Here is a 21,284-nt window from a genome sequence, read left to right as displayed (position 1 = left end):
GTGTGGCAGCGGTAGTGAGGTTGGCCCAGGATCGAACATTGTTTCGTTCTGCTGTGCATAGGGTCGCTATGAGTCGGTTCCGACTCGATGGCACCTGACAACAACAACAACAACAAGGGCTTAGATAGATCCAGAGTCAGCCACATACAACACAGTACTTGATCAATTTTCTACAAAAAGTTTTCAGGCCAATGACAATAAGATAATGGAAGAAGACATGGAGGAGTGAAGTCCTAATTACCATACATGTAGATTCGTTTGACAGTAATGGGAAACCTTTTACAGGTAAGTTACAAAGAAAGAAAAGGCAAATAAACAATTTAGTACAAGAAATTTAATACATCTGTACAATGTCTTCACTTTGCTGCCATTATTTGACCATCACCATCAATATCTGCTTCCCTGATCCCTTCATCAGTCTCTTCATCTGTTAACTTCTCCCCAGGTCTGTCATCACGTGATGAAGTTCTGCTGCACTAATACAACCATTGGCATCCTTATCAAACACACGGAATGCGTCTCTGATTTCTTCTTCACTGTCTGTGTCTTTTGTTTTTCTTGCCATCATCAGCAATTCTGGGAAGTCAATTGTGTCATTACCAACAGTATCTACTTCAATAATCATGTCCTGTCATTCAGCTTCTATGGGATTCTGCCCAAGAGACCTCATTGCAGTTCCCAATTCCTTTGTTGTTAAAGTTCCATCGCCATCCTTGTCAAATCGTGAAAAAGCTTCTTTGAATTCTGCAATCTGCTCGTCAGTCGGTTGGTCAGCCATGCTGCAAGCGCTACGAGTCTCCGAGTCGTGATCACACCACTCGGTTTGCTAGGTCCACTCGGACCTCAATATTGTTTTCTAAGGAAAAATGTTCACACCCAAGTTTAAGTTGGACCATTTGAAGTTGCGCTTTTTAGGGTAAAAATGATTGAATATCATCAATTTCACGTGAGAAACTTCATGATTCTTGGAGAACAATCTCTCTCATTACTTTTGTTCCATCTTTTTATATGTGGAAAACGAAAGTTACTAAGTTGATTAGGCCGGTTATGTAACAAAAACACCACAAGCAACTGAGTTTGAAGAAAATTCATTTCCTCACAGTTGTGGAGGCCAGAAGACTGAATTGAGGTTCCCTCCCTGTTGACACAAGGAGCCCTGGTGATGTAGTGGGTTAGGTGCCGGACTGCTAACCTCAGGCAGCAGTTGGAGTCCATCAGTCACTACACAAGAGGAAGGTGAGGCTTTTTGCTCCCTCCCGTAAAGCTTTACATGACCACATGCAGCAGCAGCAGCTCTGCAATTGGCCAAAGAGCCCGAGGTCTTTCTTGATGTTGATGTGTCCTCACATGGCATCTGTCCCGTGTGTCTCTCTCCATATGCTTCTCCTTTCTAGAAGACTCTCCTCAGAATGATGGTGAGGATGACGCAGGACCAGGCAGTGCTTTGTTCTGTTGTACATAGGATTGCTATGAGTTGGTACCAACTCCAGGGCACCTAATGAAAACTCAGAAATGATGAGGTTTAGGACCCACCCCACTCTGGCAAGACCTCATTAACGTACGAGGTCATCTTTACAGGTACAGGTTTGTTGTTAAGTCGGTTCCGACTCATAACAATCCTGTACAAGGCTCCTGAGAAGCAGCTGTTGCTTATCCTACAGTGCCACACCAGGACATATAGGGTTAGAACTTTGGGGACATGTTTAATACATAACCATCACTACAGTGCCAAAGGGAAACCTTGGAGGAACGTATACTGTACATTTTAAGTAGCTTTGTTGTTGCTGTTAGGTGCCCTCAAGGCAATTGCAACGCATAGTGGCCCTGTGGACAACAGAAGGAAACACGGCCCAGTCCCACAGCGGCCTCACAATTGCTCCTACCAATGTGCCTATCCATCTTTTGGGGGGCTAGCCTCTTGTTCACTGACCCTCCACCTTACCAAGCAGAAGTCCTTCTCCAGGCGCTGGTCCCTTCTGATAATATGCCCAAAGTATGAGAGATGAAGTGTGGTCCTCTTGACTTCTAAGGACCATTCTGGTTGTACTTTTTCCAACACAGATTGCTCTTCCATGATACCTTTAAAATTCTTCTCCAACACCATAACTCAAATGCGTCAATTCTTCTACAGTCTTCCGTATTCACTGTCCAACTTTCACATGCATATGAGGCTAATGAAAATACCATGGCTTGGGTCAGGCGACCTTAGTCCTCAAACTGACATCTTTGCTCTTCAACACTTTAAAGAGGTCTTGTGCAGCAGATTTGCCTAATGCAATACGTCCTTTGATCTCTTGACTACTGCCTCCGTGAGTGTTGATGGTTGATCCAAGAAGAATGAAATCCTTGACAACTTCAATCTTTTCTCCATTTATCATGATGCTATTTATTGATCTGGTAGTAAGGATTTTTGTTTTCTTTACATTGCACTGCAACCCATACTGAAGGTTGTAGTCTTTGATCTTCATCAGTAAGTATTTTAAGTCCTCTTCACTTTCAGCAAGCAAGGTTGTATCATCTACATATTGCAGGCCTTAATGAGTCGTCCTCCAACCCTGAAGCCACGTAAAGTTTGCGTCGCTACCAAACGCCCTCCCAGCCCCCAAAGACTACCAAGTCCTCAACCACGGCGCCCCAGGTGCGCACGCGCGTCGTCCTGCGCCGGCCGTGGACGGATCCAGACTTCCGGTTGGCTTCCCCAAGAGCCTGGCGCATGCGTGTCACTCACGGAGGTCGCATAGACTGCAGAATAAAAGAGCGCGGACGGACCCAGGACGTCCGGTCTGCGCACGGGATTTCCGGCCGTGGGTTTCCGGGTGGGCGCGGAGGGCCGGCGAGCTCGTAGCCGCCGCTGCGGCCCTCGGACAGGGCCATGGAGAAGCTGCGGCGGGTGCTTAGCGGCCAGGACGACGAGGAGCAGGGCCTCACCACGCAGGTAGCGCCCCGGGACGCTGTGACCGGCCGTGGGCCGGCCTGGGGGCGGGGATCTGGAGATTTGGGGGGTTCGGGAGGGCTGCATCGCACGCCTGAAGGAACTTGAGGGCTTTTCCCCAGGTTTTATGGCCCACTTTGAGAACCCCCTTCTTTCTCCCCACGTTTTGTCCTCTGACTCCTCGGAGCCCGCGTGGCTTCCCGGCGCCCCTAAATCAGCCTCCTCCGGCCGCTGTCTGACCCGAGATCTCCGGGGCCTTTTGGTGGCCCGTACTGTACCCCGGGGAGGTGGACCCCCAGCCCCCGCCGCCGTGGGGGGCGGGGAGGGGAGCGGAAGATGGGGTTCTGAGCCGCCTGGGACGGAGGCGCTGAGCCTTGAAGAGCTTTGGGGGAAAGAAGTTTGTGTCGCACCTCCCCCCACGGGCTGGGGCCGCTTCCGCCTGCAGCTGGCCACCTGGAGGAAGGGTCCACAGGAACTGCTTTGCATGCGATTTTATATTTGTTACCAAATCTGGTTTGTCTGCCAACCTACGTGGGACTGTTAGAACGTTAAACACGTTTAGGGTGTGTTGTTGTTGGGTCCGGACCCTTAGAGACCCTATATAGGGTTTCCGAGGAGTAGCTGGTGAGCTTGAACCACCCACCTTGCAGATCAAACTGACTTTGCAGTCTGATGCACTAACCCGCAGCGCCACACCAGGACTCCATTGATGGTGTAAGCACATTTTATTCGTTCCCTTTCCTCTCCTGCTCGCTTGTCCTTACACTCCTGAAGGGTGTCTTGTGATCCAGGTTACTCAGAGACAATCTGCTGGCCAGGCAAGTCGTAAAAGTAATGTCCAACCGTAAACCAAATTGGAATCTTTCAGCACTCTGGAGCAACACTGAAGGTGCTCACTCATGGATGCCAAGAACCGTGGAAGACAGCTATCGGGCCAACGAGGGGAGCCAACGGCATGCAGAAATCACTGAACAGTAACACTGATACCACGGGCAAGCCATCTTGCTGAAGATAATTTAAAACTGGCTGCAGACTTAAAGCGACCCCCAGAAACTCACGCTAGATTCAGAAGAGAACATGGTGCTAGGGACATCATTGCAGATGCCAGATCATGAGCAGAGAATAGCAGAACGATGTGTACCTGTGCTTTATGAACTCTGCAGAGAGTTTCAACTGTGTGGATCATGACATGGTATGGATAGCATTGTGAAGAATGAGTTTTCTGGGACATTTAATTGTGCTCATGAGGAACCTGTTCACAGACCAAGAAGCAGTCATGTGAACAGACGAGGGAATATCAAGTGGTTTAAAATTAGGAAAGGTGTGGGCCAGGATTGTATTCTTTCACCATACTTATTCAGTCTGTATGCTGAGCTAATAATCTGAGAAGATGAATTATATGAAGAAGAATGGAGGGTTGGAGGAAGACTCATCTACAACTTGTGATATGCAGATAATGCAACCTTGTATGCTGGAAGTGAAGAGGACTTAAAATACTGATGAAGATCAGAGATTGTAGCTTTCAGTATAGGTCAAATCTCAGTGTAAAGAAAACAGAAATCCTGGCTATTGTATCAATTAAAGTAACATTATAATTGGAGAAAAGATTCAAATTGTCCAAGACTTCATTTTGCTTGGACTCACAGTCAGCACACAGCAGGAAGAGATCAAATGGCACATTGAATTAGACAAATCTGCTGCACAAAACCTCTTTAACGTGTTCCAGAGCAAAAATACTAGCTTGAGAACTAAGGTGTGCCAGACCCTGGCCATGGCATTTTCAGTCGCCTCATCTGTGTGTGAAAGTTGGACAATGAATAAGGCCAACTGTAGAGAAATCGGTGCGTTTGAGTTTTGGCTTAGAGAAGAATATTGAAAATACCTTGGACTACCAGAAGTGGGTGGGGGTTTTGAGGGACATGTGCGGTTGTCTGGGAGCATCAGGAAACCGCAGATCGTGCCTAGTAGAGGGGCTGGGCTGTTGGCAGCTGCTGATGGGTGGAAAGGCAGGGGCTGTGTTGCTGGAAGCTCACAGAGAAGGTGTGCTGGTTGAGGAAGAGCGTGGGAATGTGAAGGGCTAGGGAATGAGAGTAGAGCTGCTAGCAGTACGGAGGTCCCACTTGAGGCGGGTGGTCATGGATTTAAAGAGTCAGCATCGTTTTGTGGTTTTTCTCCAGCCACATTTAGCAGCAGGACAGCGATGGTGGTAGGTGCCTTTCAGCTGGCTCTGACTCGTAGCGACCCTTTGCACGTAGAAGGAAACATTGCCCGGTCCTGCGTCGTCCTGACAACTGTTAGATTTAAGCCTGTTACAGTAGCCACTGGGTCAGTCCATCTCATTGGGGTCTTCCTCCTTTTCACTGTCCCTTCACTCTCCCAAAGGAGCTGTGGTAATGTAGTGGTCACAAGTTGGGCTGCTAACCTCAAGGTCAGCTGTTCCACAGGAGAAAGATGAGGCTTTGTGCTCCCATAAAGATTTATAGCCTTGGAAACCCTATACAGGGTCCCGATGAGTCAGAATCGACTCCACGGCACGTCACCACCACCACTCCCCAGCATAATGTCCTTCTCCAGGGGCTGGTCCCTCCTGACAGCATGTCCAGTGAACATGAGATAAGAAGTCTTACCGTCCTCCCCTCTAAGGAGCAGGCTGACTGTATTTCTAACAAGACAGATTGGTTTATTCTGGAAATAACATGATATTTCCGTATTCTTTGCCAACACCATAATTCAAGTGCATTGATTTTTCTATGGTCGTCTTGTTCATTGCGTAGCTTTTTCATGCATGTGAAGTGATCGAAAATACCGTGGCTTGGATAAGGCACACTGTCGTCCTCAAAGTGACTGCTTTTTAGAACGAAAGAAGTGTCTTGCCGCAGATTTGCCCAAATTTACCCAACAGGTATGCAGTCCATTGTTGTCTGATTTCTGCAGGTGGGCTGAGAGATGGGTTTCACTAGGGCTCATCTTTGGCCACATAAATCCATCAGGACAGAAGGTGAAGAAGTTGGGAAGACACTCGAGGAATGATGATAAGACTGGCCACGACACAAGGTGGCAGGGAGAGGACGTGGTGGAGTTGGGGGGACGGGAAAGACAGGGTTACTGAGTGGAAGATGAGGAGATGGGATGCTGGAGCTAGAGATTACTTTTGTCACGGAGTGATCGGGGGATTGGCTGAAGGAAGGTGTGGTGGAGAAGAAGGTTAAGCACTGATGGTTACAGTTTGGAAAGGGTAGTTCTTCAGTCATGAAACCATCAGGAGCATGGTATTGGTGGAGAAGTGGCAGGCAGATGCGGAGACCTTTGAGGGAGAGCAGGATGTCCAATGTTCCCTCAGGTGCCCACAATGAGATCATCTGTGTTCTTTTAGTCCGCTGTGTCTGTGTCCTGCTGGTCCCCTCACAGTGAACCAACAAACCACTGATCCCAAGAGCTGTATTCTCATTCTGAAGGCCCAGAAGCCCCTGAGAAGTGGAAGGAGTGGTGTGACGGGGTTTCTGTACGGGGTGGATCCGATCTGTCCGTCCGTCACAGGGCTGATCTCCCGTAAAAGACTGTGGAGCCACACCCTTGGTGGAAGTTCTAGGATGTATGACAGAATTTTCCAGAACTTGATGTTTTTGTGTCGTTTTGCAGTTCCTGCTTTTGGTTTTTAAGTTACTGTGAATTGGGTGAAGGATTACAGAGAAGGTCAGCAGTTCACGTTTGCCATGCACATTGTGTTTCACCTCATTGATGGTAAAGCCCTGAGTGTCATATCATTTCTCCCACTTCCCTTCTGTTTCCTGCTTCCCGTCCTCTCCTAACCCTTCTGGACTTGGTTCTTGGCCAGATGCTGCCCTTCTGATTGTTGTAAGGTGTGCACACCTCCCTGTGTGAGTGTTCCCTTTTAGAGCAGTCTGTTGCTTGGAGGAAAATTGAGCCGCTGATCTGAAGGCTGACTAATTGCTGTTGTCTCTGGGTTGGTTCCCCCGGTCCATCTGACTGGTACGCCTGATCATTTTTATGACTTTGGCTTTTGTTCCACAATTTGCCCCACACTGTGCAGGACCCTCTGATGGGATTCCTTTCAGAGCAGTTGGTGATAACTGGGCACCGTCTAGTTCTCTGGTCTCGGCAGGCTGTAGGGACTGGTGTTCACCTGGCCCATAAGTCCATTGTCTTCAGTTTCCATCACTCTGCCTCCCTCTGGACAGGGAGAAACCTGTCGCTGCATATTAGATGGTTGCTCACAAGCTTTTAAGACCCTAGTCCCCGCCCACCTAAATAGGATGTAGAACTTCATCATGGTGGGCTTTATGGTGCCAGTTGACCTTGGTGTCCCCTGAAATCGTACTCCTGAGCCCCAGGGTCCAGTGATTCATTCCCTCAAGGTGTTGGGTTATGTCTTAAGTTTTCATAACTTTGCCCCTTGTAGAAGAATTGATGCTTTTGAGTTCTGGTGTTGGAGGAGAATATTGAAAGTGCCGTGGGCTGCCAAAAGAACCAACAGATCTGTGTTGGAAGAAGTGCAGCCAGAGTGCTCCTTGGAGGCCAAGATGGCCAAACTTCATCTCTCATACTTCAGACATATTGTCAGGAGGGACCAGTTACTGGAGAAGGATATCATGTTTGGTAAGGTGGAGGGTCAGAGAAGGAGAGGAAGACCCCTAATGAGATGGACTGGCCAAGTAGGGGCAAGGTTAGAGGAGGGATGGGACCATGGATATGCTGTGTGCACCTGGCCTCTGCCGGGCCTCCTGTCTCCTCGTCGAGTGGCCCAGAGCTTTGGTCTGCCCTTGTCAGCCTCCATGGTGGGGAGGGGACAGGTACACAGGTGGGGTCAGCAGAGCTGAGCTTTACGTGGTGACTTTACGAGGAGGAGGAGGTTTCACAGAGAAAGGAGCACAGGGGCGGTGGGGTGATTGATGTGCCAGGCACCCTGGAGGGCAGGGTGGCGAGGATGGCTGGGCAGCGGCAGCTTCTGAACAGGCTGGTGGCAGCTCTGATCCTCTGTCTGCCCTGTGGCCACTGATGTGCTGTCCCCTGCTGACCAGAGGGCAGCAGGTAATGTGGCCCTTGTGCATCTCCGCCCCACAGTGGGAAGGACCATGGTCAGCTCCACCGCCTGTGCCCAGCACTCTCTCCCCAGCTGTGGTGGCTCTGACACCAGGTTTCCTGCGTTCTGATTCTATGAGCAAGCCGGTTTCCTTGTTCATGGGTGTGGCTGCAGCAAGGCACCGCTGGGACGGCTGCTGCTGCTGCATAGAGCAGGGCAGGCCGGGTCCCGGGTGGGCTGTGGGGGACGGCAACATGTGTGTTGAAGGGTTGTGCGCTTTTCGCTTTTCCTCACCAGATGCCAGGCATCTGGGGCCTATTACTGGATCCCCAGAGTTAGGGGCTAATGAGAAGCCGTTTACTTGTGGATTGAATTTTCTGTACTCACACATGGCCAGAGGCTGCTCCGGGCCTTCACTGGAAGCAGCCCTTCTTGACTGGACATCTCGCCTGGGTTCCCCCCCACCCCCCCCACCCGGCTTCCATTTCTTGGGGAATCTGTTCTTCGTTCGTGAAGTACGTGATGTGAAGCCGGGTTCCTTCTGATTCACTCCTCTGGGTCAAACAGAACGGATCCTCTTAGAGGAAAGTTCGACCTTGTTTAAGATCCGTTTTATTATCAAAAGATTGTATTTATGGAACAAGAATGTGGATTGAATGAAATGAACTGAAAGGAACATGTGTCAGAAGTGACATGTGATGTGATTTTTATCTACTTTTCATGCTGCACAAGGATGCTGAGATGACTTCGCCCAGGTAAGGGGGTCACGACCTCTGTTCTAAGATGTTGTGTTTAAAGCTCTCTGTTTTACTCATTGTCCTTGAAAATGCATCATCATTAAGCATGTATGGTAATATAAATTAGAAATGTAACATTTGGGCTGTAAATATTAGACATTTGTAGTTTTCTTGAAGCAGCTGTTGTTGATACTTTATCAGCTTTATTAGGAAAATAAGTTTGAATGGTGTACTTAGCAGTGTACATGTGTTTACCAAATCGTTACTGAACGTGGCATTATCATACCGTGGAACACAGGCAGAATCACGTCTGCCTTTCTCCGCACCTGATTTAGTCAGACTTTGTGTGCTCAGGGAGGTGCTGGGGCTCTAGAGTAAACCGTCGTTTGAAATGATTGGTGTGAGCACCCCCGCTTTCTAATGGATACATTTGGACAAAGCTGTTAGCTAACGGGCACTTCGGGAGCCTGTCCAGTGTCCTTTCTGGACAGGCGCACTGTCCACTAGTGGCCCCCAGCTCTGCCTTTTGCTCACTGGCAGTTTCTTCAGTACCCCAGCCCCCAGCCTGCAGGCAGAGAGACCTCTGGTGGAGGTGGGCAGTGGACTGTGAAGGCTGCCCCTGCCCCACCCAGACCGGCAACACTGTACTGCCGTGTAAGCCCCACACGAGGCCTGAGACGCACTGGCCTGAGCTTGGACCCCTAGCCCTGAGGACATAATGTCCTTTAGAAGTCCCTGTTGGCTGAGAGGACTAAAGACATGTTCTGAATCCTTCCCCCCAGGTCCTGGATGCCTCGACCCTCAGCTTCAGCACCAGACTGAGGTGGTTCGCCATCTGCTTCGTGGGCGGTATCATCTGTTCCATCCTGGTGAGTGAGCCACAGCGCGCCCCTGTGTGGTGGTCTGGCCCAATGGTCCCCATGCCAGCGGAATGTTAGAGCATCCTCATCACCTCGGACTCACAGTGACCCCGCATAGGGCTTCCGGTTAGCAGTCCAGTGCCTATCTGCAGTGCCATACCAGGAGTCCAGAACAAAGGGGTACAGCTTGATAAAAATGTGAACGTGCATGTTTTAGGGATTCTGTCCATTTTATCTAAGAAATGAATGTATTAAGAAAGCTGGAAAAAAGTCATGGATTGAGGTGTGTTTGTCGCTGTGTTTCAGGAGGAGCAGGTTAACATTGGGCTGCTCACCCCAGATCACTGGTTCAAACCCAGCAGCCTCTCTGCAAGCACAGGGTGAGGCTGCCTGCTCCCATAGCCATATGGTCCCAGAAGCCTTGGGGGACAGTTCTCCGAGTCAGAATGAACTTGGTGGCAGTGTGCTAGTTAGCTTTGGTGTCAACTGTTTGTGCTTGTCTGACAGCATAGAGGGGGTGTGATAGGAACCTCCCCAGCAGCACTGCACAAGAAAGGCCTGGTGATCTGCTTCATAAAGATCACAGCCCAGAGCACCCAGGAGCAGCTTTACTCAGCATCGCTGGGGTGGACACGAGTCAGAAGGCCCAGCGGCAATGACTTTCAGTTGCTTTATAACCTTTTCCACCTGCCATTTAAAAAGGCTGCTAAATTGAAATAGAATGAGATTTGCTCATGAAAAAGGTTTTCCTGTGAACCATTTATATATGTGAGGTTAAGTTAAGTATTGAACCCAGTTCATGCTTGCATGAGTTTAATCCAACAAAAACATGTATTCATGTCTCTGCAATGCTTAGATATTACAGAGGCATGTTTAAATATGTTCTGGGATAAACTTGTCTGGATGGCTGTAGACGAGTGCCCTCGGGGATTCACTCACTAACCCTAGACTTGTTAGGTTGTCTTCAGGAACACCCGCGTCTTCTGAGGGCTCTCCTGGGTCGGTTAACTCCAGGCGGGGAGGTCAGCTCTGAGGGCTGTGAAGGGTGTTTTTGAGATTCCCAAGGTGTCATATGGACACATATTCTCAAAGGACACAGGGCGGTTCGCAGAGCTGCTTCTGAATACAGTGTAAGAATGGGGCATTGTGGGACAAAGGCCCCCGGGAAAGCTACACTGAGGAAGGTCTCCATAACCATAGCACACTTCCTCATACTTCAAGGTGGGGGAACAAGGGCTGTCCTGCAGGAACTCCACTGGGAACCTTACCCCACCCACCCTGCAGCCCTTCAGACTTCTCGTTCCCCCAACTCAAAAGAACATTGAAAAGTAACGCGGTGTGAGTCCCTTGAGGATGCCCAATCCCCACTTTGACATAGTAGAAACTTTGTTCTTCTCGGGAAGGTTGTGTGGTTGCTGAGTGCTGTGGGGTCGGTTAGGACTCCCAGAGACTCTGTGTAGGGTGTAAATCTTTGTGGGAACACAGCAGCTAGCAGGCTCGAACTTCCGACCTTGTAGTTTGCAGTCCAGTACTTTTCCTCTGGAAACACCACACTGCCCAGGGGAAGGGTCAGAAGTGTGTGATCTAGAGAGAGAGACAGTAGCTTCATGTTTGGAATTTAGGGGTTAGTACAGGTTTCTTTGTATTTGCCACAGTATTTTTTAGTCTACCCTCATACCTCGGAGTCCTGGTGTGGGGCCGTAGGGTAAGCAGTGGACTGCTGCAAGCGTGTTTGAACCGCAAGATCATCATGATTGCGGTGAGTCAGACCCGCCTCCCTGGCCATCAGAAACAACAACCCTCACATCTGTATGCAAATGGACAAACTACCCAAATTAGCAAATAATGTTGGAAATGACTGAGTATTCCAATAAGGAGTACATTCTCCTTGTACCATACTGTATGCTGTGGACACCTTGTGAGTAGGGCTGAGGTAGCCATAAAATGACCACGTCTGTCAATTCCCTCTCCTACAGGGCACTGGGCTGCTCTGGTTGCCCCGCCATGGCATTCAGCTTTTCGCCGTGTTCTATACCCTTGGGAATATTGCTGCGCTGGCCAGGTATGTACTCAGTGTGGCCCCACAAAATTTTTGTGTGCACGGCTAACTGTATGGCACTGTAGGATAAGTGCTGGACCACAGGGGCGGCAGTTCAAACTTACCAGTTGTTCTTTGGAAATCCTATACAGGGTTGCTATGGGTTGGCACCGACTCCATAACACCATGGCTAACAGTGGCCCAAGCTCTCTCCTAATGTCAGAGGAGCCCTGGTGGCTTCGAACTCATACAGCCTGGTCCAGTCGAGGCTGAGGCGGCCTGAAATTTTAAACTTTGGATAAAGTGGAGTCGTCACTTCAAAAAACAAATCCATCCCTGTCAACCAGTTCCAGCTCACAGACTACCTCGCAGCCGTGACAGTGTCTGTCTCGCCTCAGACCCTGGACAGGACTCACGCTGCCTCTTCCTGACATTTTCCCACTCAGGCATCAGTCTTGTTCGCCCAAATGAAAAAATACAGGTCCTTTTGTTTTTGCTTCACCAGTCAGGACTGAACCCATTCAAAGTGCCCAGTTCGAACCCACCAGTTGCTCCATGGGAGAAGGACGTGGCAGTGTGCTTCCGTATAGAGGAAGGCTTGGGAAAGCCTTTGAGAGATTGGAGCTGTCCAGCAGGGCCCCTGTGACTGCAGTGGACTGCAGGGCAGGGCAGGGCTTGAGTTGATGTGCTGTGGCCCCCAGCATTTATGTTCTTTCTGTGAATATTGGACGCCTCTGAGCCAGCCACTGTAGCAGGCAGGAAACCTACATGCTAAGAATAACCACCCCCAAGGGGACTCCTGTGAGCCGCTCTGAGCTCCCCCATCACCCCCATCTCCTTACAGGCCCCCTCCGTGTTGAGCAGGAGCCCCCATCCCTCCCCTGGACTGGGTGCTGCCGTGGTAAGGGGACACCAGCTCCTGCCTGGCATTGACCATGACCCTGCTCTCCGAGCTGCCCTTTGCTGGTGTTAGACAGTCTTGCAGCGGTCACAGGTGTTGGAGATAAAATTGTTGTAAAGTGCCATTGAGTCTGTTCTGAGTTACAGTGACCCTGTATAGGGTGTCCGAGGATTGGCGGGTGGGTTTGACCGTCACCCTTGTGGTTAACAGTCCAGTGCTTATCCTATAGCGCCCCACCAGGACTCTGTTGCTAAAGTAACATACTGTATTTTTGTTTCGTTGTAAGCAAGTTTGCTTTTACACAGCTGCACAGATTGGTAGACCTGTATCTCAGTTCTTTCATTTGTTTTAAATAGTACGTGCTTTTTAATGGGACCACTGAAGCAACTGAAGAAAATGTTTGAAACCACGAGATTGCTGGCAACGATTCTTGTACTTGTAAGTAAATTATTTTTCTTTAAAAGCCGCAGTTGAAACATTGGTTGCTTATCTACAAATCATTGCTCTTACGCATATACCAGTGTTGCATTTTTCTTGTGGAATGTCAGCTAAGGCTGTGTGTGGAAGGAGTTTGGATTGCACTGTGCCGTCTGAAAGGGATGGGCTCACCATGGAAAGCTGTAGCTCCGTGTAGATGAAGGGACAGCCGGAGGCGGCTGGGTTTCGGTTATGTCCTGCCAAGTGTTTCTGTTGTTTGTGCGCCTTTGTGCATAGAGGCAGAAAGGTGACGTATGAGCCCGGAAGGCTTGTCAGGGAGCTCGGGAGACCGGATGGCCTCCCTGTGTCAAGGACCTCGTGGTCAGTCAGTTGCTTCCTGCCTCGGCGCCTTCAGCCTCGAACATGGGTGGGCCGAGTACACTGTTGTCCTCAGATGCAGCGTTTCATTTCACCATGGTAACGTGTTTGGGTCCTTGGCCTCTCTCCAATCTCCATGGAGGGCATCACAGACAGGACTAGGAGCGTCTTCCCCCCACCTGTCTGGTCCTTCCCAAATTCTCCTGTAAGACTCTTTGCTGAGCTTCAGTCTCGGGAACAAGGACGTCTGGAATACAGCAAATCTCATTGCATTCTGCTGGAGTGTAAACGTGAAGTAGGCTGATGGGGAGGTTATACTCCAGTAGGATTTTGCTCAGATTCACTGACGATTGTCTCTGCGGGCTCCTTACAGAACCGTGAGCACGGAGTCCAGAGAGTGAGAGGGCATGGGGACTGCCCCCCGCCGCAAAAGGACAGCTGGCTTGTGTGGTGTCGTTGGGTTACGGCTCAGCCCGTAATGTTTTTAGTTTCTTGCCTGCTCCCAGCACAGAGGCACTCCAGATGGGAGCTGCGAGGTCAGAATTTTCCTCACTATAAAGACGGGGTGGGGGGGCAGAGAGCTCCCTGTCACCACTGGAGACCACCCTTGTTCTCCTTCCTCCGCCTGGTGGTGCTCACATGAAGGGGCGCTCAGGGTGGTGATGACAGGAAACCTGAGTACAGAGTGAAGGGGAGAGCGCCCCGACGTGCCCAGCTGTACCGATGTCTGTGAACATGGACACTCAGACACCTTGTAGGGTAGAGCGGGGACTGCCCCGAAGACCTCCGAGGCTGTGATCCTCACAGAGGCAGACTACCTCGTCTCTCTCCAAGTCACCCACCTGATAGTTATCAGCCAAGTGCTTAATCCATCGCACCACCAGGGCTCCTAGAAGCTCTTTTGTCCCTCTGAAGACTCTGCGGGCACCATGGCTATGTCCTTAATGGAGCATTCGATGCTTCCAGTTTTCGAGGAATATAGCCCCGTAAACTTTAGAATAAACCGCTGGGTCATCAAAGCCAAGCTGGAGGCCCTGTCCCAGCCATTGAATGATGTGTGGCTTGTGGTGTGTTCTTGGTGCGCATGAAGTCTGTTGAGTGGTGGGAGGAGGTTTCTGAAAGGGCCCAACTTACGATACTGTTTTCTTCTATGCAGTTATGCTTCATCTTCACGCTGTGTGCTGCATTCTGGGTAAGTTACACTGAACGTGATGCCTTTCTGCTTATTCTCTGTCCTCAGCCAGGCTCCCTCGGGGGTAAAATGTCATCACACTGTCCTGTCAGAGGATATGGGGACATCCAGCTCGTGGGCGGACTGGTGATAAGTTCTGATATCTAAAACCAAGCAGAAGGATGACACACGCACGCACACACCTCCATCTTTCAGTTATGTTTCCCACAAACTGCTTGAAGCCCCCTCTCACAAGCAGACTGTGTGCCTGTGCTTGGCACATGCAGCATTGTCTACAAGTGGAAGGTTTGTGCAAATCTGAGCCTGGAGCAGGTCCATCAACCCCGTGTTACTCCGTGTTAGCCCGTGTTCCAGCAGCAGGTGCTCTCAGGTCTCTGGGCTCCGTTCCTCTATGTGCAGTTGGCCTCACCTGGCCTCACTTCCTCCCCTGTCACGCTGCTGTGCCCGCCGTACACTAGTCTAGTGGCAGCACTGTCACCGTGTGCCCTGAAGCCTCATGACTGCCGTGTCTGCTCCCTGCGGAGGTTGGCTGTGCGTGTGGTCGGCCAGGCTGACAGTAGCAGTAAATGCCCCTCCTGGGGGAAGGCTCGGCACAGTGTCCTGTTTGCTGACGTTCTTGCCCAGTGAGGGACTGGTGGGGCTGGTATGTTGATGAGCAGCCAGACCACAGTGAAACCAGTGACGGGATGAACCTCCTCGGCCCCCCAAGGCTGTGAATGTAACAGAAGCAGCCTTCCTCACCCTTGTGCCCCGGGGCTGACCGGTGGGTCTGCCAAGGCACCACCAAGGTTCTTGTTAGGGAAAGAGACAAACAGAATCCAGCCTTGTAAGTTAGGGTGAGCACTTTTCAGTACCCTTTAGAAAAGTTGAAAGGGTACAGTTGCATTTACTTGCTGGAGACCCTGATTCTTCATTACAGTCACTGTGGTATCCGCTACTTTCCTGAGGGCTTTGGTCTGTTCTCGAGTTCCCAGGAAAGGCCACAGTTTGGAGCCGAGGCTGTGAGCTGAGGCTGAGAACTGCCCTGTCAGTGTTGGGCTCTGCGTTTCCCAGTGACCACGGACATTTCTGTACTCGCACATCCCTGAGGAAAACTGAGTTTCTTTATGAGCAATAGATTCAAAATAATGATGTAAATAAAAGTAGAAAAGTAAAGATGGACAAAGAATTCACAAACTTGATCCTTATGGGACAACTGGAGTGACTGTTTGTTACAGAATTCTAAAAGATGTTGGTGAGATTCCGTTTTCTTCATCCCCCCAAACAGAAGTCAATGTACGAGTTGAAATGAATGAAGCTGGTCAGTTCCTGGGGGTTGTAGGTCTCGGTGGAGCTTTAAATCTGGCAAGTTCTTGAAGTGTGGAAGTGCTGACGTGGGCTTTATTTATTTATTTTTTAATGTTTCATTGACTTAATTGTAACTCTTTATTGTGAACTGCATAGACATTGGCTGTACAAACCCAAGAGGGTGACGCGTTGGTGATTCAAAGTGATTTTCAAGTGTCAAATGGCTTAGAATTCTCCTTTTGAGTAGAATAAACTAGAGATGTTTTCTCCTTCTCACCACCACCCCCCCAAAAAAACCCAGCGTGTATGGTTTTAATATTTTCGGTTTGTGCACAGGGCTTTCAGCTGCATTTCTGTCCCATTTCCAAGTATTTAAATTAACGGATACATGGAGAATTTGGGAACTGAACTGTACTTTGTGAATATTTACATTTCGGATCAACTGCTGCTTAAATGTATTGTACTCCAGTTGAATGAGTGTGGTTACCCGTCTACATTCTTGAAGGGCAGGGCTTGAACTTGATCATGCTGTGTATTTTTAAACCCTCACCTTGGTGCCCCTCTGTTTTTGTTGCCAGTGGCACAAGAAGGGGCTGGCCCTGCTGTTTTGCATACTGCAGTTCCTGTCTATGACCTGGTAAGTCAGCCGTCTTCCTCCAGTGTGACTGAAAGCCCCAACCTCAGAGACACTTTTCTGCTCAGAGCCCAGCAAGCCCTGGGCAGCGCCGGGCCTTTCATCTGAGAGTCCGATGGGGTGCGGAAGCCTGGGTCTTGGATTTGGTTCCGTGAGGCGGGATGTCAGCACTTTTAGTTGGGGGGATGGGGTTGGGAGGGTGCAGGGTTCAGTAGAAGAGGGAAGCATTGGGGGGGCTTGTCCCATGGAGCTGCACAGCAGGTGCCCTTAATGAGAGGTGGGGACAGGACAAGAAAGAGGCGGCATCTACAGAGAGAGTCACCGGGGCCCTCCCTGGGTGCTCTGGTGCTCTGGTGAGCACTTGCTTTGTGGCTACCCCTACCCGCACCTCCTCTCCCGCTCTTTGGAAGCTGCACATCAGACGTGGTTCCAGCTCCCTGGGCACCTGTGGAGTCAGGTGGTACAGGCCCCTCCACGTGTCCATCTTGGGCCTCTGTGCTGCGGCCACAAACCCCACATGTGGGGGCTTTCACAAACAGAAAGGTCCTGTATCTCAGGTTGTAGACTAGGAGGCCAAGGGAGCGTCTCTCTCTGCTGTGGGCCAGGTCCCTTCCTGCTCCCGGGTGACTGTCCTATGACTTGACATCAGTGCCCCCATTTCTGCTGCTTTAATCGCTTTCCTGTCTCAGAAGTGATCGACTCAAGACACCCCGTGTCCTCACCTCACCAACATCTCGGCCCAGCTGGTCCTGGGGTGGTGGCCACAGGTTAGGGTTGACGGCACACAAGTCTGGGGACACGATTCCATCCTCGCATGTCTGCTCCTGTCTCCAGTGGTCGGTCAGCCCCATGACGAGCCAATGCTGAGTGCTCCCCCGGTAACCAGGCACTCGAGCAGATATTGATGGTCACAGCACAGTCCTGGGGGTGTCCAGTTAGTGTGCCAAGAGCCCGTTCCACGGCTGGAACCCAGCCACCGGGCGTGAAGGAAAACATCCTCAGATGCAATCTCACTGTCTGAATTGTCTTCCAGGTACAGCTTATCGTACATCCCATATGCAAGGTGAGTCCGTGGATTTGTTTCGTTTTTGTTTCTTCAACTAGCCTTTACACGAATACATGGGCTGTCGTAGGTTTCTCATTATAATATTCTGTACTATTGTTAAGAGCCATGGAGTCGGTTTCGACTCACAGGGATCCTGTGTAGGGTTTCAGAGGAGTGGCTGACTGGTGAGTTTGACTTACCAGCCTTGCAGTCCAGTGCATTATCCCACTGTACCACACCAGGACTCCAATGTTCTGTATGTTGTTAAGTACCGTGGAGTTGGTTCCGACTCATAGTGACCCTGCACAGGGTTTCCGAGGCTGTAAATCTTTACGGGAGCAGGAAGCCTCATCTTTCTCCCATGGAATGGCTGCTAGTTTCGAACTGCCAGCCTTGAGGTTAGCAGCCTGATTCGTAACCACTACGCTACCAGAGCTCCTTGATAATATTCTGTGTAAGTATATTTTATTAACTTTGACTTTTTTTCTAAAGTGGTGGCTTTAACAGACAGAAATTTTGCCTCTCACAGTTTGGGGGCTAGAGTCTGAACTCAGAGCACCTGTCTGCTCTCAGCATCTATAGGCCCATCAGGCCTTGGAGACTCTCATGTGTCCTGGGGCTTCACAGCTCAGGGACCCCCGGTCCAAGGACACACTCCACTCCCGGCTCATCTTTCCTGCTGCTAGGAGGGCCCTCTGAGCTCAGCTCACTGCCCTCTTCCTTTTAGATCTCAAAAGAGATGGACACAAGATACAAAGTAATCCTGCAGATTGCATTGGATGGGATCCCATGACCCCATGGGGGTGTCATCCATGCGGTGATCACTGCAGCTGAGCTGCTAAACCATTGGGAATCCTGGCCCAGCCACGTTGTCAACCCTTAACTGTCACACTTTCTCAATGAACTGAACAGACGACTGACAGATAAAGTATCTAAATGTGTTTTATAAACTATAACTTTGTAAACTCAGTGAATAAGGAAGACCCTAGAAGAATTGATGCTTTTGAGTTTCGGTGTTGGAGGAGAATATGGAAAGTGTCATGGGCTGCCAAAAGAACCAACAGATCTGTGTTGGAAGAAGTGCAACCAGAGCGCCCCCTGGAGGCTAAGGTGGCCAAACTTCGTCTCTCATACTTTGGACATGTTGTCAAGAGGGACCAGTCGCTGGAGAAGGATATCACATTTGGTAAGATGGAGAATCAGAGAAAAAGAGGAAGACCCCCAATGACATGGATTGGCCAAGTGGCAGTATCTATGGACTCAAGCGTAGCAACGGTAGTGAGGTTGGCCAAGGACCGGGCAGTGTTTCGTTCTCGGCATAAGGTCGCTATGAGTTGGTCCCGACGCGTTGGCACCAAACAGCCACAATTTTGCACTCTTCATTTGCTGTCTGCTATTTGGAGCTACAGAATTTTGACAAGTCCTAGAGTTCTTCCATATTGTTGTTAGGTGCCACCGAGTTGATTCCGACTCAGCAACCCTGTGTAGGTTTCCAAGGAGCAGCTGGTGAGTGAATTGTCAACCTTGTGGTTTGCAGTCCATTGCTGATCGTCCAGCACCACACCAGAATTCTATAACGGCAAATATTCAGTAAAATATGAACACCAATTCTCCTTTGAAATTGTTCGTGGGAAATACAGTCTCAATGTGTATGTTTGATGTTAATTTTGGTCAGAAGAAATGTGTATTTTTAATATGCCAAGTGAGAGCTGTTTTTTTCTTTACTTTTGGAGAAATAGAAGATGTTTCAAAAAGTGTTTGAAGCCTCTTCATAGGCTAACTATAACTGAATGAAACAAGACTAGCCGCAGTCTCTAGTCTGATAGATTGAGACAGATGATCCGGCAGAGCCTGGTAAGAAACAGCACAATTGTCTACCTCATATAAACTGAAAGGACCTTGGTGGCACAGATGTTAAGTTGGGTGGTTCTAACGCACCCCGCGGCTCTTTGGGAGACGCTCTTGGAAGTCCAAGAGTCACATGGAAGTGTAATCAAATCTACAGCACGCGGTACACTCCCCACCCCCACAGCAGTGTGAACAGAGAAGGAAATGCATAGGATTTCTAGCTTTCTTTTTAAAAATGGGTGAGTCTTCTGATGTACAGCTTATAAAGGGGGAAAGGTAAAACAGGGTCTGCTGCAGATGAGACAGGAGGAGGGGGTGCTGGCTTAAAGGGGGAGACGCTGGGTCCCTGGGATTAGGGACCCGGCAATGACTAGGGCCACCCTCCCTTGTCCAGGGTCCAGGCTCCTGCCCCCAGACCTCCTGGGGGGTGGGGGTCCCAGTAAGAAGTGACTTCAGTGGATGAAAGTTATCACATGACCATTTAAATCCTGAGGGGATTCTTAGGGACAAGTACAGACATTTAGGAAATCCAGTTCTAGTTCGTTCTTTTCTAGAAATTCATTGTTTGCTAGTGTTTTGTTTGAATATTTAAATTTCTGCTTATCCAGTTACAACTTTTGTGATGTTAAAAGAAAAAATGGAAACCAAGCCCTGCCATGCAGTGTGTAGTTGATTCCAGCTCACAGTGACTGTAGGATTTGGTATGTAGGGTTTCCAAGGCTGTAAATCTCCCATGGAGCGGCTGGTAGATTCAAACTTCCGAACCTGCGGTTAGCAGCCCAGTGTGTAATGTACTAAACCACCAGGGTTTCTATGTTCTGGTAAAGATTTCCTTAAATACTACCTCAAAAACCAACACGTCATCAGGTCTTCATGCTTGGTTTCAAGTGATATTTGACACAAGTTTTGTGATGATGGTGGTAAGTGTCGTGGAATCCGTTCCGACTCATATGACCCTGTATAAGCTTTCTGAGGAGTGGCTGGTGGGCTTGAACTGCCGACCTTGCAGTCCATATTGACCTTGTGGTCCAGCGTATTACCATGAAGTGCCAGAACCACTGAGATTGCAGTCCACTTCTTACCCTACTTCACCACACCAAGAAGCAACCCTTTGTGGGGTTTCTGAGGCTGTAAATCTTTATGGGAGCAGAAAGCCTCATCTGTCTCCCATGGAACAACTGGTAGATTCGAACTGCTGACCTGTGGTTAGCAGCCCGAGTCATAACTCCCTAGCTACCCGGCTCCTTTAGTTTGTCTGAAACTGTTCTGTGAAACCGCTGGGTTATGGGTATCACAGGCCATTGGCCTCTCACACGCGTGTTCTGCAGTCTGCTCTGGAGAATGATGGTTATGTTCTGTTTTTTCTTTTTCCTCTCTGCAGGGATGCAGTCATTAAATGCTGTTCGTCTCTGCTAACTTGAACATCCGAACGTTTTGTAAAAGACATTTGAAAGTTGGTCCTCTGTGTTTGGTGAAGTAGAAGGCTTTCCTGCCCGCTTTGATTCCCCCCAGCCACTGTCCTGGCAGTTTCTGACCACTTGTGTGCTGGCCAAAGGTGTGTGTGATTGAACTGGGTCATTATGCGTATTCCTGTGCTCTTCTAAACAGGAAGAGATTGTAATCATTGCCTACTCAAGTCTTGTTTTCATCAGTTTTTGAATCTTTAACAGTTTGTGAGATGTGAATATTTAAGGACAAATCCGGCTGTAAGATATATTCAGCTGTTCTGGTTCTGTTAAACTATCCGCATTTTTTGTTTGTTATAACTGTGAAAGTTTTTACCTTAAGCTAAAAATTGCTTACCATATATAATAAAAGATAATATATGAATCTTTACAATTTTGAAATAAAAGTACATATGGAAAAATAACATTGTTTAGATCAAATTGCACGTGCTTTAAGTGGTACATTGATTCATTTCAACTCAGCTCAAGCATCGAGTTCTCTTTAACTTAGAAGAATGAGTGAGATCCA

At 49.3% G+C, this 21,284-nt stretch overlaps 1 protein-coding gene across 1 annotated transcript; it reads left to right on the top strand.

The window, feature by feature from the left end:
• Window positions 1-2,854: 2,854 nt before the first annotated feature.
• Window positions 2,855-20,731, top strand: SFT2D1 (SFT2 domain containing 1). The gene is made up of 8 exons (XM_006871176.1): window positions 2,855-2,935; window positions 9,493-9,579; window positions 11,547-11,632; window positions 12,866-12,947; window positions 14,461-14,496; window positions 16,362-16,420; window positions 17,451-17,480; window positions 20,692-20,731. The coding sequence occupies exons 1-8, from the start codon at window positions 2,873-2,875 to the stop codon at window positions 20,729-20,731; spliced, it is 483 nt and encodes a 160-aa protein (XP_006871238.1). The 5' UTR covers window positions 2,855-2,872.
• Window positions 20,732-21,284: the final 553 nt, after the last annotated feature.

Source organism: Chrysochloris asiatica, unplaced genomic scaffold, assembly GCF_000296735.1.
Source record: "Chrysochloris asiatica unplaced genomic scaffold, ChrAsi1.0 scaffold00162, whole genome shotgun sequence".
Lineage (NCBI taxonomy): Eukaryota > Metazoa > Chordata > Mammalia > Afrosoricida > Chrysochloridae > Chrysochloris > Chrysochloris asiatica.
This window is presented reverse-complemented; position numbering and strand designations above follow the sequence as displayed.